The sequence below is a fragment of the Protopterus annectens genome, chromosome 7.part0 (assembly GCF_019279795.1).
Source record: "Protopterus annectens isolate FY-2018-M chromosome 7.part0, PAN1.0, whole genome shotgun sequence".
NCBI lineage: Eukaryota > Metazoa > Chordata > Ceratodontiformes > Protopteridae > Protopterus > Protopterus annectens.
This window is the reverse complement of record NC_056739.1, coordinates 984,857,533-984,877,175: the sequence shown is the minus strand read 5'-3', so window position 1 is coordinate 984,877,175 and position 19,643 is coordinate 984,857,533. Positions and strand designations below refer to the sequence as shown.

The 19,643-nt window shown below is 38.0% G+C and overlaps 1 protein-coding gene across 1 annotated transcript in view; it reads right to left on the bottom strand.

Annotated features, from left to right (window-relative positions):
* Positions 1 to 19,643, bottom strand: part of LOC122806121 (RAS guanyl-releasing protein 1-like) — a 305,475-nt gene that overhangs the window by 15,876 nt on the left and 269,956 nt on the right. Inside the window, exon 6 of the mRNA XM_044076359.1 lies at positions 9,171 to 9,493. Coding sequence (XP_043932294.1) covers positions 9,171 to 9,493 — 323 coding nt within the window. The remainder of the gene's footprint in view (positions 1 to 9,170; positions 9,494 to 19,643) is intronic.

Below are 19,643 nucleotides of genomic sequence, written 5' to 3'. Positions count from 1 at the left end.
TGACACCCCTGTGCTTTCTGAAATAAATGACAGCCTGGGCTGGCCTTTCCCAATAAATAGAGAGTTGCAGCATATTTTGAACTTGAAAAAGTCTTTAACGTCCACGCACAACACAATATTTCTTACAGCCTCACCCTGATCACTCTGAGATTTTCTCTGGCACAAATTAAACATATCAATAGTGTTAGATTAAAAGAGTCTTACAATACGTTAGTGCTGATTACAACCACAAAAATGTTAACAGTCTCCTCTTGCTCCTAGGTTAGACATAAACATTTTACTAAGAATTCAGATTGTGTAAAGATTTTTTAGTAGTTGGCTTACATTATCAACTCTCTTTGTTACCCTTTGGCTTGCTACTGCATCAGCTTTGGACCAGTGCATTGGGAATCAGAAATTTACTTCTGTTCTGGCACCTATGTTTCCATCTGAGATAAGCAGCCTGTAAATGCCTGACCACCCATATGCACTTTAAAATAGACCTAGAGTGTCAACATTTGTCAGATAAGTGGGAAGCATGGTTTAGGCTTAACCCCCCCAAACCTCCAAAGTCATTATCTTAGCAATTATCTATGAACCTATTGAATCACCAGGACTGCCCACTGGTTAGCCACCAGTCCTTCTAGGTCTCCTCCAGCACTAGTACTTGTCTTTATGAACTTATCCTGACTTCTCTATAACCTTATTCTTCCTGTGACTCTTAAATTCCACTGGACCTCTCAGACCAGCCTTCTCTATGGACTCTGTCCATGCTTCCAGTACATGCTGATTTCCTGTCATTCTTAAATATCCTGAAGTTACAGCTGAGGGTTAACTTGCATGGGTCGGGTTCCTGGTATTGCATATGTTAAAATCACATTACTATACTTATTTCAAGGCATACATCAAAACAATTCCCAGTTTTATATCCATTTCAGGTCACACATACATATCAAGAAAAGTCACAGATTTATACCTGTTTCATAAATAAAAACACCACTATATGTTGCAATGCAAAGCAAAACATTATAGAATTGTAAAAGGGGTTGGAGGTTGGCATAATGGTTAAAACGTTTACCTCACAGACACAAGCTACAGGGTTTGATTCTCACCTTTGAAGAAAAATTGGCTAGTCTTAAAATGGCCTGAAATGGCAGCTAGCCTAATACTTGCCTATAAACCTATAAAACATTGGAGTGAAAGAAAAAATGAACACACTTACCACAAAACAAAGTTACACAAACTAAATGCCCTATAAATTAACCATATTGAGGGCTTTGTACCCAGGTTTTCTGAATGGAAGTGGCTTTGATCATAGCATCTGCAATATTTAGAAAATGAACTTAATGGTCCACCTTAAAAACATAACTGCAAACTTTCTAAGAAAATGTGCACTTCCAACAGAACAAAAGACACTCTTTTTACACATTCAAATTTGGAGCCGAGGCCTACAAAACCCACAATAAAGCAAAATAGCTGAAAACTTTCATTTAATGGGATTTGACACAACTGTACTCCATTAGTAGTACTTTCCACCCAAAATGATTAATTTTGATATGTGGATGATCTGTGTTGATATCAACTTGAATGTAATGTTGCACCTTTTAAAACCCCTTTGAAATTGTATGCAAAAATATCTGTCACTGAAAAGTTGTATTCTACTGAGCAAAAAAAAAAATCATGATCTTCTGTGATGGTAATGAAATTTCATTGATGAAAGTCTGCAGTAGATGTCATCATGAGTACCGCTAGTACAACGCCAGTTCTTTTCTTATGGGACATGGGTTGGGGATGCACATGTTAATGAGGTCCTCTTCTTTTAACCCCATGGAATAAATCAGATTTTAATCTTAGGCAGATAGAAAATGAAGTGCTTATAAAGGAGCTATTTCATCTACAGCATATACTGCATTTCTTCAGCATGGAACACACATTAACTACCTGTTACAGTACTAGTTACTCCCACTGACCTTGCAATTCACAACAACAGGAACTGGAGGTATCCTTCACTGAGCTTGAGATTTGCCTTTTATCATCCATCATGGAATGTTTGGGGGGCAAGGGTCCCATAAGCAGCTGCTTCAAATATCATATTGCAGACGGCTTATATTTCAGGTCCCATAAGCAGCTGCTTAGAATATTGTACTGCAGATGTTTTAGATTTTCTCTGCATGCTGTATCTTCATTGCAGCAGTAGTGCAGAATATATCAACATAGTGGTAGTAACATGCTGCTTCTAGCAGTCCCTCAGCTGCTACTGACAATGATGGCCAGTACTGTTCCTTCTATGTAGAAGGAACTCTTCTGCCAAAGACTAGCCTCCAGCAGTCACTAGAGGGCAGGTCTACTGTGAGCGCCATCTGCAACGTCCCACCTGAGGAATGAAAGCTGATATCAACCACTCAATGCTCTCTCGCATACCTCTCAACCTGGAAACATCAAAAATCTGGACAAGGCCCATGAACATTACATGGCTATTGCGCCCCATTTACCACACTGCTTTACTTCTACAATGATTATTTGGATTTTATTTTTGCATTTTACAACACAGCAATGCACAGACACTAATAGACATCTGCTAAACAAAGCAATACTGTCTCACAATGAAAACAGACTTGGCATTAAAACTTCTCTGCCCTTGAAACTCACATCATTAAAATCCACATCACATCCAAAGAAAATGCATCTGGCCAGTGGTGGATAAAGATTACCTTTGGGCTGTTTTTAAATCATTGGCCCTTTGCATACAAAACAAGAAACATACGTGTTATTTTCTTTGATACACCTTCCTGACTTTATTAAATTATATTCTTTGTATAATACAGCACACTTGTTAGACAGAATGCATTTTAAATTTATTGTTTGAACATTTTTCCAGTAGGCTGTAATGTAGGCAATGAAACAAAATGTATGAACCAATTCAGAACATTTCCGTCATAAAAGTTTACTTAGACACCCACACTATAAATAGAATGACAGTAGTGTAAGCCATAGGCATCTTGCACAGCTTCTCATACTTATTTTCAATTTCAGTTTTTTTTTTTGTGGGGGAGACAAAAGGTCAAAAACCAGGGACACATTTTAAACATTGCTTGTATAATTTTGGAAAGTTGCTGGAATAAAATGTGTTACCACCATGCATTTCACTGGCAAGTCTTGAACCCAGGACCCTGTGCACTACAGTCAGAGCAACATACAACTATGCCAAATCAACAGCTTCTTGAAAAATAGGAAGACTAAAACTTAATGGCTATCATTTAGTGAATGCAGTTCTCACATAGCTCTCAACCTCTTTGCACAAAAAATGTGGACAAAGCCAATAATGGGGGAATACAAATTCAGTTCTCACTTCTCACCATAGTTCTCAACCTCTTAACATAAAAAACATGGAGAAAGCCAATAATGGGGAATACAAATTCAGTTCTCACTTCTCACCATAGCTCTCAACTCTTAGCACAAAAAACCTGGACAAAGCTCACAAGTGGTGGTGGCTAGGGACTTTAGGCTCTTTTTACCCTGTAAGTATGTGGTTGGTGTTCACTTTTGAGATTCCCAAAAGTAAATGTTTTTTTGTATTGATTATGATTTCCAAAGTCCACTTTTGTTTCCCTATTAAAATAATTGTATTAATGAAAGTATGCAGTTTATTCATATCATTACATTGTTATATTATTAATTTCCTTTTCTTTATTATTGCATGGCAAGTCTGATTTTATACATTCACCTGGCTGGAGCAGAAGAAAGTGTCTAGTGGTGTATCAGAGCAAATGAATCTGTTTTATTTCTGCCTTTATCCCCTTGTCAAAAAAATGTTTGCATGCATCTACATCAAATTAAGGTTTGATTGATGCACAATTATTCAACCACTAAGCATCTGAAATCTTTGGAGTTTTCTACTTAAAACATAATGATCGCAAGGTTAAAAAACAAGTTTTTGCCAGGCAGCAAACCCTTCTGTACCCCCCAGTGTGACAGCAAGCCTTCAGACTACACACACACACACACACACACACACACACACACACACACACACACACACACACACACACACACACAAACACACACACCTTCCCTGAAAGTTTCCTTACTTGCCGATTCCTGTTCTGGATAATTTCTGTCTGGACTTCCATTGCTGTTCTTGCAGGACGATTCCTTCCTATTCCCCGAACATAAACAATCCATTGCCATTCTTGCAGGATGATTCCTTCCTGTTCCCTGACCATAATCAGTTTGTTCCCGCAGGCTGTTGCCATTCCCGCTTGCATTTGAGCAGCCAGGCCAGCCGGAAATGCGTGCATGACGTGAGCTCCTTGAGCTCAATTCTGACAGGCTAGTAGCCCTGACGGAGCTGACGTCATCGCGCACGTGATGGTGTCAGCTCAAAAAGTACAAAAAATAAAAAAAAAACAAAAGAAAAAATTAGAAATAAAGGGGTGCCACTCGGGAATCGTGGCACCCCTTCATCTGGACCCCAAAACTCGTTAAAAAATGAGTAATTCAGTACAGTTGGGAGGTATGCTCTCTTGCCTTGTTGGCACACTAAAACACAGGGTGCTGTCTGAATATGTGTCTCCTGTGGCAAAGACCCTGTTCTTTCCACAGCAGTGATCTAAAGTGCATATACTGCCATGAAAATTTAGGTACGGTAAAGCACTAAATCTGCATACTAAAAATGTATAGTTAAGACAGTTTTCCATGCAGTACCATCATTCTGACACTCACAAAACATTCAAGGGTCATTCTAAGGATATTTTCAGCACAGGTTTTATCAAGTGAAGCCCATGTGGGATCTCTCCAGCAAACAGAAATGATGCCCCAAAAAGGCCATAAAGTACATATTAATTTGTATCATTGTATTAAGAGTGTGCACAAAAGTGTGAATTGTTTCCAGTGATAAATCAAGGGGTAGTTCAGTGCAGCAAAGTGACACTGAAAAGTTGTACTTTTATGCACATAACACATACTTTTATTGAGTTTTTGGGTCATGCTTGTCATTTTCTAGTCAGGTATTGTTTTAATGCCAGGCTGCTGAACTTAGTGAGAAGACAGACATAAGGTGGGCAATGCATCTTTTTTTTGGGGGGGGGTGAGTGAGGTTACTGCATGACAGACATATGAAATACATTCCAAACTGTAATTTTTCTCACAACATAGTGTAGGAATATGAAAAATAAGCCATTTCAAATAATCAAATCTGACAGGGAGCACAGTTCAAATGCACACCACAGACTGCATGTGAAACAGTGCCTTGAAATGTGCAGAAGTAGAGGTCCTGGACTGATGTTATCTATATGAAACAATACTCTGTGTCTAAATCATTCACATACCAGAAGGAATGGTATGTAAATATAACTTCTGAGTATACCACAGATAGTGTGTGAACTTAGAACAAAGGCCTTGTGTACTGTACTATCTTTACATGAGTAATCACCATATAATCCATGTGTGGACTAATGATGTGCATTTATATATAGCACATGTGCTGAGAAGAATTTAAAAAACAAGTCCTTGCATGTACAAATAGGTGACCATCAACCTCATACCCCAAATCTAATATGGTAATGTTCTAGGTTAAAAAGTATTTATTAATGTGCTAGTTGCTATATTTCACAGCATTAAAAATAATGTAAATCACCTTGCATTAGGTTTCATTTCATAACCAAAAAAGTACAGTTGTGTAAGTTAAACTTACCATAACAGCAGATGTCTGAATGATCACTACTGCAGTAGCTGTAGCTATATGGTTTATACCCTAACAATGATGTAACAGCTGGGCAGCTTCCAAAGTGTTAATGCACTTTCCATGTGCTTAAACTGTAAAGCTCTTTGAACTGAGCTGACTAAAAGACAACTTTGGGAACGAAGCCCGTCAGAGCTTTCCTGCCAACACAGAGAAGGATGCTGAGCCCTGAAAGGGCAATGCTAATGAAAACAAAAAAAATAAAGGTCCACACCTTGGCATAAAAAACACACCAAAAACAAGGGGATGGAAGGAGGGAGTGGCTACTGCATCTACTGTTATGGCAAGTTCAACTTACACAATTGTACTGTGTTTATCATATTGATTACTGCTGCAGTAGCCTTAGGTATATGTGTAAATTACCAAGGCTAACTACATTTGAGAGGTGGAAGGAGAAGTGTCCAGGACCCTCTGTAGAATGGACTTAGCAAAGCTTAATCTGTACCCAGAGAAGGAAGCAAGTTTAAAGGACTTTGTAAAAGTTTGTACAGAAGACTAAGTAGCAGCTTCTAAAATATTTCAGGAATCAAACCCTTTCCAAAAAGTCATAGATGAAGCCAAGGTCCTGGTAGGCAGGGTCTTGATCCTGCCTGGAATAGATTTGTTATGGTGGGTATAACAAAAGATAATTTGGATGTAGTGTGTTTTGACACAGGTTGTCCCTTCTTCTTACCTTCACAAAAAAATAAACAATTGATCCGAAGATCTGAAAGATCTAGTTCTGTCAAGATAGTACCTAAGTTGTCTGTGGACATCCAAGGTGTAGAGTATCCTTTCTTCCTCATTTTTAGGTTCAGTAAAGAAAATGGGGAGATGGATAGTTTGGCCTAAACTTGGATACCTCTTTAGGCATAAAAGGTGGATTAGTTCTTGCAGAAACCCTGTCCCTATTGAAAATGAGGTAGGGTTGCCTCACTGTAAGAGCTTGCAACACAGGGCTGTTATACCAAGCTGATGTCCATTACCATTACTCTCACTCTTTGTTTTAATGTATTTGGGATATTTTGCAGTTACCCTAATGGTAATGGACATCATCTGGGTATAACAGCCCTGTGTTTCTTATGCTTAGTCAAACACTCTGCTTGTGCTGATGAGGTCATAACAAGGCTGAAATATGCATATCCACAGCTAGTAGGGTTTGGTTTTACTGGCCCAAAATTGTCCATTGTAACGACTTAAAAAGAAATAAATCATGGGCATTCAGAATCACCATATAGCTGAAACACCTGATGTTCTTGCCCTTAAGGGTCATTTGCATATATCCCATGTGCCTCTGATACAGGAGGTTTGAGAGGTCATTCAGTGGAAGTTCTAGGTTGGCTGGAGTTTTCATTTAATTTTTACTGATTGGATATTCTGTGTGACCTTCTCACTCTTTGTTAGAAAGAATAGGGAAGTGCTTAGCAGCAGTGGGATCAAAAAAAGGTTATAGCTGCTGGATCAAGTTTGGGAATAGCGTATAACATTTTAAGACTGAGGAACTTTATATATTCTATCTGCCTTTTTAGGGGCAGCTGACTGACTAACAGGAAAATTACAAGCAGTAACACACACATCCTCTAAAGCTGACAGAACAGGAGGGATAGGTGTATGTTCTGGAAAATCCTTTTCATACTCATAGTATTTTCTGAGGGACTGAGGAACCTCAGTGTTCTTCCACTGAAAACAATATTGCATTCTAGCAATAGTCTCAGAGAAAGAGAAACCCCCACAGGGAGAATCAGAAACTGAGCTTTCTTTTGAGTCTGAATCAGAAATCTGATGAACACACCCTAAATCCATCCCTGCATCCTCTTGTTCAGATTCAGAACCTTGAATCTCTTCAGGAAAAGAGGAATCCCTCCTTCTTTAACCAGAAACTGCTTTACAAGAAGGATCAACAGCCTGAATTTAACACTGAGCCAGAGCCAGCAAATTCTGTCTAAAGAAATTTGACAAAGGGTAGATAATGCTTAGTTTTCTTGTTTCTTTTTGACAGGAAAAATGGGGTCAACCATGTTAGTAATGGCAGCAGCTTCTTCTCCAGGGATCAGCACATCATTCTGACATAACAGGGAACTCTTTAATGTTCCCTCTGCCAAGACTGACAAGAGTGTCTCTCGCTTGTCCACAGAGGGGACTCTAACAGCCACAGAGGAAGTGGCTAACTGCCATCCATAGTGGCTGTAGGTCCTGCACCAGAGGGATCCAAGGTTAAAGATGAGTAGTCTGAGGGACAACAAATGGCCACAGCAGACACCCACCTGCAGCTATAAAAACTTGATAGCCTGTTGTGGTGGCAAAGGCTGTTTGCTTAACTTTTTCTTTTTGAGGCTGGAAGAAGGACCAACCATAGGACCGCTAGTCTGTTCCATGGTCAAGCCAAAAATGGTGCCTCTTTCTTATCGAAGACAAGCAGCAAATGCCAGTAAAACTACCAGTTCACAACAGTTACTTTTTTGACATAAAACACAGCAAAATGACTTTCAAACAGAATTCCAGTCCCACCAAGGAAAAATAAAGGCAATTTCACCACAAAAAATACATTTCAGGTAGTTAACACTACTTTGAAACTGAGAGAACAACAAGTGTTCCATTTAAAAATAACATTACAGTCTCACGACTGTCCATAAAACACAACACTTTTGCGCATAACAGCTTTAAAATAACCTTCCTGAACAGGAAAGTAAGAAAACATCAGTAAATTTAAGAAAATGGAAGCTTACCCCCAAAAGGAACTTATCTGCCCAGCAAAGGAAACCACAGGCCGACCGCCAATCCTCAAAACCCTCAGAGGCACATACTGTTCAGCAGTACTAATGTTCTGAAGGGCTTCACACCCAGTCTTGTCGTTTAGTTAGCTCATCTTGAGCTGCTTGTCAGTTTGGGCAAGTGGAAGGTGCCTTGAAGCTTTGGAAGCTGGCTGGTCGTTATATCCTTGGCAGGATATAACCCATATAGCTAAGGCAGCAGGAATCAATATGATGAAATGCATATGGAATGAACACATTATGGTCTAATGCTCACCTTCAAATCACCGTCCAAACTGATAAAGCCCTTTCTCATATGTGAAACTAGAACATTGCTACATTAAGCAATGACTCAGTTGTTTCCTCTCTGCTCACTCCAGACTTTCTATGCACCTGGGACTTAGCTTTAGAACAGTTAGAAAAGAATGTGACTGGTATTTTAGCAGCAGAATGAGACTTTCTTTTTCTCACTGGGTGTTAACTGGGGGTGGGGAACTGCACACTGGGAAGAATCTGATGAAATAATTTGTTAGGTTTCATTGCACAGTAATACATTATCTTTAGTTTGATTTAAATAACTTATTAATTTGGTAAAAACAGGCATTCCATAAATGGTAAATCCTGAAAACGTAACAACATAATTATTTCCCATAGTTACTAAGGGATAGTAAAATAAAATGCTTGCACAAGTTCAGAAGAGAACAAAGAATCAGTCACCTCACCTCTTCCAGTTCCTTTATCCTCTGCAAGAGCTGTCTGCTGTCTGCTTGCTTTTGTTCTTCTTCTATCAAACTGTCATTAACAAGGTACTGCTGGTCTTGGTGTTTGGTATCTTGGCCTGCCATTTTACTGTCTGTCCATGTCCAGTTAGAGTCATTATCCAAACAAGATGACTCAGTCTGTGTTGCAGCATCAATGGTCAGACACTTACTGTTAATTTGGGGGTGATCAGAGCTTCCAAGACGTACAGTAGTGGTCTCCTTGCCTCCATTTTCATGCTCGGTGCTGTCACCCCGGGGAAAAGTAAATCCATCCTCCTCTGATCCTGAAATGGGAACCCAAGATTAAACAGCAAAACAGTTATAACATTTCTAAAAGAGCAACAAGGATTAGAAAAACAAACTAGTAGTAACTGTCTCAGTAAAATTCATTCACCAAAATGTTATCCCTATTATTAACTTAACAAACTACAGATACCCAAAGATTCAAAAATCTGAGGTATATGAGCTACTCACATTATTTTCTAAGGTGGTGAGACATAGCTTAACTTATAAACATGGACTTTATAGCTGAAGTTATGCAGTGAAGGAGATGTCACTCAAGTATTACAAAACACACATTTGTAAACATTTCTGCATACAGAACAATAATTAAAAATCCACTAAAATAATATGTCATCATATTAATCACCTATGAGAACTGTTGAGAAAGAGGGCACTGTATTAAGCAAAATAGCACTGAGAGTGGCATCATGTAGGTTGGGACAATTCCAAGATACAAACAGCATAACCACACCAGTGGAAAAATACAGTAGTATGCATTACCTGCAAACAACCATATAATGCTATGTCAGTATGGTGATGAGATGCACATATCCAAATGATGAAATCAAACACAGCAGCACAGGTGAGAAATGTAGAATAATTAGCTTATTTTGAACACGGTCATTTTGTGGTGAAGAGGTGCCTTTTCCTCCCCAAATCCAGAAGTAGAATCTGCTATAGTCACTCAGCATACTCTAGTCATGCTTTGGTAGCCAATGCCCATTAGGTTTCATACTGCAACCATCTGCATCACAGGAGAGTCCTTCAGCAGCTTACATACAATTATCTCCGTAAGTATGGCAAAGTCGACCAATATTGGTTGGACACAGACATCATATGAAAGAAAGTAGACCTGTATTGTCCTCACATGTGGTCAAGGGGATGCATGAATAGTCTATCACAGTGGATACAAAGCTTTGTTTAGCATAAACAATTATTGCTATATGGACCCTTAAGCATCACACAGGGGACATGCTAGGAGGGATGGAGGCCACAGGGGAACTGGATGAATGTCATGAAAGCATCCTCAACTAGGGATGGTGGCAGATGTGAATAGTATGGACATTGTGGCTATCTTATGAACACCGTATGACACTCTTACTCATGAGTTCCCTCAGATGAGGAAGAAGGGAGTGTGCTCTCCACTGTTAATGTGGCTGAGAATGCTATTGTGTCCTCAGATTGTGCATGTTGCCATCATTACCAGCCTCTACAGAACTAACGATGTTAGCAATTTGCCAGCTTGTTGTGATGGATCCTCTCTTAGTGGAACCTGTGAATGCATACACATGATCTACCAGTATTAGGTAATATTTTATGAAAACCAGTGCTGTGTGACACACAGACTGATATATGGCAATAATATATATAGCCTGTGGGTACATATGTACATACATTGCAGTGCAGGCCATTTCCATTCCAGTCTTGATGTCCCTGTATGAGAGAAGGGCAAATGTGTTATGTATCAGCAAACTAGGAAGAAGTGCTAGGCAATGTTCTATAGAACTAACATGTCCCATTACTCACCTGAGGCAATCTATACAGACATTGGAGCAATCATCAACCCAAAACACATATTTAGTTAGCCACTTAATATCAGAAATGCCATGAATTCATCAGTGTCAGTTAGCAGATGCTGCTGTTCTAAGGGGGAGTGGGGGGCAACCCTTGCTTGTCAACTCGTCCCTTACAATTTCCTGAGCCTTGGTCCTGACATATAAGATCACATCAGTGTCCCTTTAACACATCTTTGCCGCAGTCCTAGTGTGTCCACACAATGCACCAATTTCCTGCCCCAGTCTCTGCCACACCTGGTCCTGGAAGGCTATGTCCTGTTTACCCTTGTCCAGGATCTGCCTGCTTGGTGCACAGAGTCCTTGCTGTAGTACCTCCATTTCCGACATGGTAAACTTCTCCAGGTACAGCTACTCTTTCAGTCCCATATATTGTCAGGTATACCTGTGGGTAGGCAAATGGAATAGTGTTGGTTTACAGGGCCATCCCTGACAGCCTACACTTGCTCATCACTGTCTATGATATCCCTATAATGGCCACTGCCTCTTTCATTACTGCCAGGTAACTGTAGACATAGCCATCACTGGTGGTGTCTCTTGCACCTCTCTCAATATCACAGTGAGTGTGTCCAGTGTTCAGGAGGCCTGGCATTCCCAGTAGCCTGTGTTACTGTCTATGTACACATGCGACCCTGTGTAGACAGTGATACAGCTGGACTTTGAATTTTTACTGTAACAGATATTATAATAGGGTGGCCAAATGTTTAAGGTGTTTGTCTTACAAACACAAGGTGCAGGGTTTGAATCTCACAAGGGATAATTGGCTAGGCTTAAAATGGCTCACAAGGGCAGTTAGCTTAGTACTAACCTATGAACCTATAACAAAAATCAGGTGGAAGTGTTGTGATAGAGATTAAAGACTCTTATGAGGCCTGTGATTCTTACATCTTTGATGATAACATCAGTACTGCAGATTGTTTAACCTTCACAATAAACACAACCCTGGATTGGGTTATAATTGTTGAAGTTTATAGGCTACAAATGCCAAGTCCTGATGACCTACAGGAATTCATACATGTTCGCATAAAACACAGGAAATAAAAATGATAATAGCTGGGGACTTGAATTTAACAGAAACAGAGTGAAATAATATTGCTTTTATAACATTAGTAAGGAAACCATTTACAATGTATGCACAGGAACAATAATTGCTGAAAACTGTAATCAAACCTAAAAAGGGACAGAATATACTTAATGTTGTGTGTTCCTAAAGAGATGATTGTTAGTACATGTCAAATTTTTACCAATTTTAATGTTTAGTGATCAATGGGTCATAAAGGTTAATCTACTGCTAGAAAAGTCTGATAAACTCTATTCCAATCCACAAAAGATTAATAACAGACTCTATAGAACCAAAACAGTCACTATGTAAAAATAATTGTATAGTGATACATTCAGTGGAGAGACAGCAGAAGGAATATGGCAAATTTTGAAAGAGGAATTGCTTGAATGCAAAAAAGTTTATTTTTTATCATCAGGATGTAGGAACAGAGTTAAATGAGGATATAGTTCCACAAGAACAAGATACTCAATTAAGATGACAGATAACAAATATAAGAAATGGAAATGAGTTTGAATTATAACCTAGAAGATGGAAACAAACAAACTGGCCAGACAAATTAAATGTAGTGTGAGATAACATCAGGAAAACATCTATATAAAGCAATTGAGCATGATAAAAAACACTTTACAGATAAGTAACATATTGTAGGAGTAAAGACATACACACTGATAAACTGTTTAGATTCTAAAATTTATTATCAAACACAACAGATTCTTAATCAAAACATTTGGCACCACAAAATGGGAAATAATTTGTGCAAGTAACATATGTGTAATTTCATATATTGAAATTAAATTAGATTATGTTAAAGCTGCAAACTGGACCCTTAAGAAAGCACATGGAGGAGACAAGTAACAGTGACCCAAGAACACTAAAAATCACTATTACATTTGTTATTCACTAGGTCATTTAAGTATGGAGACATTCCTAGAGACTGGAGACATGAACTTGTGAAACCTATTTTTAAGTTAAATGGGACTAGGACAAAGCTAGAGTCATATAGGTCCATGTCTACTTTCTTGTTGGAAAAAAATAATGGTGAATGTTATTTTGAAGAAATTGTTGTCAGAAATGGAAAGGCTGGGACTTGAAGCAATATATCAGCATGCACATGAAGAAAATAAGTATATTATTACCTGTAATATAACATTATATATTAATATAACAGCTACAAATGAAAACGTGTGTTGTGAGATGAGTCGTACACAAAACATGGATCAATAAATTAGAACAATTGGGTATTAATGTAATCTTGCTAAGATCCCTTAATGAAGCAGTCAATCATTGTGGTACTGTATTTCTAAGTATCCTGAATACCTAAGTCTTACTGCATACAAAAGATTTAAAACCAGTCAATGTCCCTTGGCTAAGTTCAACAAACTCCTCATGAAAGAAAGAGAGAAAACCTGGATTATATGGCAAAAGACCAAGAATGACAAACACTTAAATTGCTCAGACACCTTCATAACCAGGTCAATGAACAAGTCACCAGCGACAAAAAGCATATTATATTCAACTACAAAACATCCACAAATATTACCCTCAAATATTCTGGACCACCATGTCATCTGTCCTTAAACCAGGAACCAAAAAAGACATGAATCCATATTCAAACAGCTACCAAATTCAACACATACTTCACAGAATGCATAACCAATCTAACCAAAAAGTCATCTAAAATATCTCTTACTACCCTCATAAACCCACCTAGCACTGCCCCTAACACACCCCCTTCTCAATACACATCTAACTTCCCCTCTCTTCTACACTTACACCTGACTCTTCCTGTTATAACCCAATAATCTCTAATACTTTACCCTTCAACCTGTTCTTGTTAGTCTAATGAAGTGTTACTTAAACTCAGACTTTGTTCAACCTTTGCAGATAACTAGCTCCCAGAATACTTAAAATTTGAGGCCATAATCTATTCAATCAGCATTCTCATTAACAGATGCATTACAGAGTCCAATGTCACCAAGTTACGGAAAAGTCTCATATTATCCCTTTGCATAAAGGCAGCAATTCCACAGACATGTCAGATCCCTAGCCATCTTTGTCATCATCTCAACAACCCTAGAAGAATGCATTCATAAACAACTTCTGAACCATTTCTTACAGAATAAATGATGTACTAATACCCATCATGGCTTTTGCCCAGAAAATAGCACAGCCACTGCCCTGTTATCTGTCATGGACAATTTTAATAAAACTAGACACTCTGGCAAAATTGTCTTCTCAACATTTCTAGACCTATTAAAAGCTTTTGATGTGGTCTCTCATTCTATACTCCATAATCAGTTTTCCATTCTTGGCCTATCTTCTCCCTTAATTCAATGCTTCTACAGTTACATAACAAATTGAAAACAGTCTTAAAAGGCTCCATCTCTCCATATCGTAACTCTAAAATGGATGTACTACAAGGATTTCTTTAATTTATTTATCAATAATCTTCATACTTCTTCCTGTCAAGGCTCCTTAATTCAATATACAGATGACTCCACAATCATCTGAATCTGTCTCCAAACTCTCAACTAATACTCAGTCTTAAAAAAACTAAGCTCCTTCTCTTTACTCTGAAAAGAAGTACAAATCCCATACAAAACCCTATTCAAGATCAATTCCATAAACAACAATGAAGTAGAAATAGTGCCCCACACTAACCTCTTAGGAGTTATAATAGATGGCAATCTTAAGTTTGATTTGCACATCCTAAGTAGGATAAAAACAACAAAACAGACACTTGTGTGTGTGTGAGTGTGTGTGTGTGTGTGTGTGTGTGTGTGTGTGTGTGTGTGTGTGTGTGTGTGTGTGTGTGTGTGTGTGTGTGTATATATATATATATATATATATATATATATATGTATATAAAAGCCGAAAGACACAAACAAATATATATGAAACTACATAGCAACAAACACTTCCTGAATGCATCCACCAAAACTACTCTGGCCAAAACTACCTCTCACTCTGTCTACTCTATGGGGACCCATTCATGACAAACTTAACAGTCCAGACTAAAAAGAAAACGTAAAAGCTGCTTTAACAAAATCTCCAAGTTTGCCACTAGAGCAGTCTACTTCATGCATCACTGTACAGTGCAAAGGTTCCCCAGAGTGACTTTAACTCTCCATCCACCTCTCCTCTCTTCAGCTTATAATTGCCCATAACATAAACAAACCTGCAGCCTGTCCAGCCCTTGATTCCCAGATCATTATGTACTTCCTAAAATGTCTCTAAGATCAGAGGATAAACAACTCCTCATAGTACATAAACCTACCAAAAACTGTGGTCAATGTCTATATTCCTACCTTGTAGCAAAAGGTTGGAATTCTCTACCATTTACACTAAGAATTCCAACCTGTCCTTGAATTGACCTTTAAAAGAATACTCGTCCAAATCTTGGGTCTGCTCCTGCTACACCCCAGATTAAACTCCTTAGTGCATTTTGTTCCTCTATCATCCTTATTCTCAATTGCTTCCACCTATCCCTGACCTTCCACTGTCTTTCTAATTCAGCCTTAGCGTATTTGAGTTCTCTTAGCACCTAATCTGTCATCCATTTTTACCTCTGCTAAAGTTTCTTTTTGTATTAATTCTCAAAACACCTGCTCTGTCTTGCATACTATTTTCCCTATTAATATACAAATGTAGCTGTGTATTTGATACATTTTAAGTATGGTGGTCCCTTACTCCTAATGACCATGCAATGTGATGTTATACTTTTTTGTGCAGTCTTATGTTTACCAATTATGTATTTATTTTTACTTTATTCTGTGCTATAACTATGACATTTAAAGGCTGTGTATTTTGTTTGTTTCCTATAACAATGTAATTATGGAGCTTTTCATCCCTGGACCTTCACTGAAAATGGGCACATCAGGACCAGTCGGACCTTCCTAGTAAACAAATGCCAATAAATTAAAAAAATGGTAGATAGCTGTTTGCTTTTCAAATAGGATATGGTAAATATAATACACCAGCTGGATAGAAGAAATTATAGGTTATATTCAGCATGTCCCACAGGGCTCTTGCGCCCAAACTTGTTTAAGTTGTATTTTTCTGATTTATTACTTTTCATCTGAGATGTTCTGTACTCTGTATACAGGTGACTTGAAACTGGAAAATGATTGCATCTGTTATGAACAGTTGCATGTCTACAAACGAACTTGACAAGTTAGGCACAAGAGACTAATACAACAATAAATATATCAAAACAAAGCATATAAGATTTGGGAGACATAGACTGAAGGGTGTGTATTTAATACAACACTTATTGATTGAAACTATAGATTTATTTAAGGCTCTGGGTATATAGGTAGATCCATCTTTGAGTTTTTCTGATGATATCAGCCGTTGGTTAATGACAGTTAAAAAACTATAGGCTGTATAAAAAGATTTCTAATGTCTAAGAAGTCCGAAATTATGAAATCGTTGTTCAGCTACATTACAGCCAAAAGAGAATATGGCATAATAATAATAATAATGATAATAATAAATAATAATAATAATAATTATAATAATATGGAAATCTTATAGAAAACTAGCATGAGTAATTTGGAAAACGTACAGCAGAAGTATACTGGTCTAGGTAATATCAGTCATGAAGACAAGGGTTCAGATCTATCCATATGCAGTACTATTTTCTTGCTATTATGGTTTCCTTTTTCCTGTAATGTGTTTCTCAGACTCCTCTGCTATGACTGCTTCTGTGGCAAGCAATGATAATGTTCTAGTCTAGAGAATATCAGTAACGAAAACAGGATTCAAATTCATTCAGGTGTAGCACTTTTTGTTGGCTGTCCTATGTTCCATTTCCCTGAAGGAAGCAGTCCTATCATCAAGTTGTAAATTATGTCATGGGAGATTTGTGCTCTTTAAACATATATTTATACATGGAGTCATTTATCATTGTTGTGCCAGGATGTTGAGAAATATGTGCCCCTATCCCAGGGTATCCATCTTGTTCATTCCTTATTGACTGATCTTGGGTTCTACACTTGTGCTTGCTTCCCGTATTCATATCTGTCCTATATTCCCATTTCCAAACTATAATATGGTCAAGGCATAGACAGAAACAGCACACAGGAACCAAAAAAGGGGGTATAAAAAAGATTTGTCTTTCTGCAGTCATTGGTACACGACAATTTGCAGAGCAATGTTGATTGCCATCTATAACCAAAGTAAAGTGATACTCCACATCCTTTGGCAAAACTGATGAGCAGTCCTTGGGATAAGCTAATCAGTTTGCACAAATGAGCTTACAATCTGATATGAAGTATAAAGTACAGTTATTACCTTTATTCTAAATCATTCAGTGACTCAGTATGGTCATTTAATGATTTTACTGTGTCGATGCTCTTGGGGGAGGGGTTCAAATCACCTAAGGGGTTGAATGTTGTTGTTTTATAATGTTAGATTTCATAGTCTGCAAATGTGCTACATTTCCCTGATATGGTTGTTTTATTAGTGCTTTAACTCTGACCAGTACAGTGGATCCCCTTGCTAGGAAACTATGGATATACTGGCATGCGGACTGCATTGATGAATTAACTCCCCTGATGTTTTCAGATTTACCTTTTTTAATGACATCCACAATATAGTACAGGTCCACTGCTCACACACTGATGTTATCAGGACTGGTGATACATTATTTTATACCACATTCTTCTACATTCATGTATGGTCATACTACCTTCTCTGTTCTACTTAAACAATATACCTTCTTTTGCACAAGCATTTGCAGTTTTTATGCCCATCTCTGTGTATTCTGTTGCTATAGTACAACTTCTACTGCACTCTCTGCCATCAGTCCTATTTTTCCTTTCATTGTACACTTACTTTTCTCTTTATTGTCCTACATTACATCAACATTGTCAACCTGTGTGAGCAAACTCGTCATGACTACTAGAGTGCCCATGCACCTTCAGTGTTTACCTCTGATGCTCTTACTTAAGTCTATCTGCAGCATTATCTAACTCAATACATCTCTGGGATTGTGCTGTGACTTGGATGCATGCAGTTAAGATTAGCATTGCTGTTCATTGTACATGCAGTGTAAACAGTCCTGGCTTGGCTGTAGTCATGTTCTCTGTGTTAAAGAATCGCCATGTGTGCTGTTCACTCATTCTTGGCCATCTACCTACCTCTTAGGAAATAAGGATTCTTTTCAATTAGAAATGAGTTGTATACTAGAGCAGTTACCAAGTTCATATTTAATAAAGTAGCCATTCTTTGTGACATTCCCAGGTTGAAAATATAGTTGAAGAATTAGCTGTATAACAAGCATGTTATATTTATACAGGAACTCCTTAATTTAAATTGTTTTCCCAGAAGATTTCTTGCCAGTGCTTGGAAATAAATGATTTTCTCCCATTCATACATACCAGGAAAAACATTTTAGACGTAATATCATAAAGAATAACAACATATAACTACTGTGCACTGTATATAGAAGATAATAATCCTAATTATTGGAATTATTCACATAAAAAGATTCATTGTAGATATTAACTTTTTACATCTATACATCAAAATAATAGCCATTCAGTACTGTTCATCACTGAACCTGCACCAGTAGCATAGACAGATAAAGCTTTGACTATGACCCAGGTGATTCAGATATGATTAATGGCACAGGCACCAAATATGGATATGTCCTTCCAGGGAGGAGCAGCTGCTTTCACTGGACACATTTATGCTGTTGATTTCCTTAGTAGGGGCTGGGGAAACAATAGTGCATGTAGTTACTGAAGCTGGGTGGGGCAGTTTTGCTAATGGTAGCCCTTATGGAAGGGAGGAGGAAATGATGCTGACACCCATTGCAAGATCTACCCAAGGTGGGCTACGAGCAGGAATGTAAGAGGAAAATACTCCTTAGCAGCAGTATAATGCTGCCTCAGGTGCCATAGCATCAACACCGGCTCAGAACAGAGTTAGGGAAGCTAAGTCAGGTTTGGTAGATGAGTGTAGGCCCTGGGAGTAGCTCTTGGTCAGTTGTGGAGAGCCAAAAATGTGCAAAAAAAAGTGCATATAGGCCAGACCCCAGCTGCCTCTCAGTAGTCACTGTAATGCCAGAGCAATTTAAATGGTTTAACCTTTAAGAATATGTGTATGGTTTTCAAACTATCCCTTAGAAAAAAGGAACAAAACTGAAAATTATATTAAATAAAAGGTGATACAAGAGATAAAAACAGTTCAGCTGGTATCATAGGTTCATGACTGTTAAATGCTGTCAGAAGTAGACCAATTGGTTTAGCAGCTTTAGATCTAACTATGAAATTAAGAGTAAAACTGAAGTGTTTTGATTTTGTCCCATTCGTTTTGGAACAACTTTAAAAAATGGCAAACTGTCAATATAATATGATTGTCAGTTTGTGCCTATCTGTTCTATCGATCCAGCCATTTTACCGTTAGGTAGGCTGGTAAAAGGGAACACAGTACAACTAAAAAACTACAGTTATTTATCAATGCTTTTATAGTAAACATGTGCATCAAAGAGGAAAAACAGCAGCACTC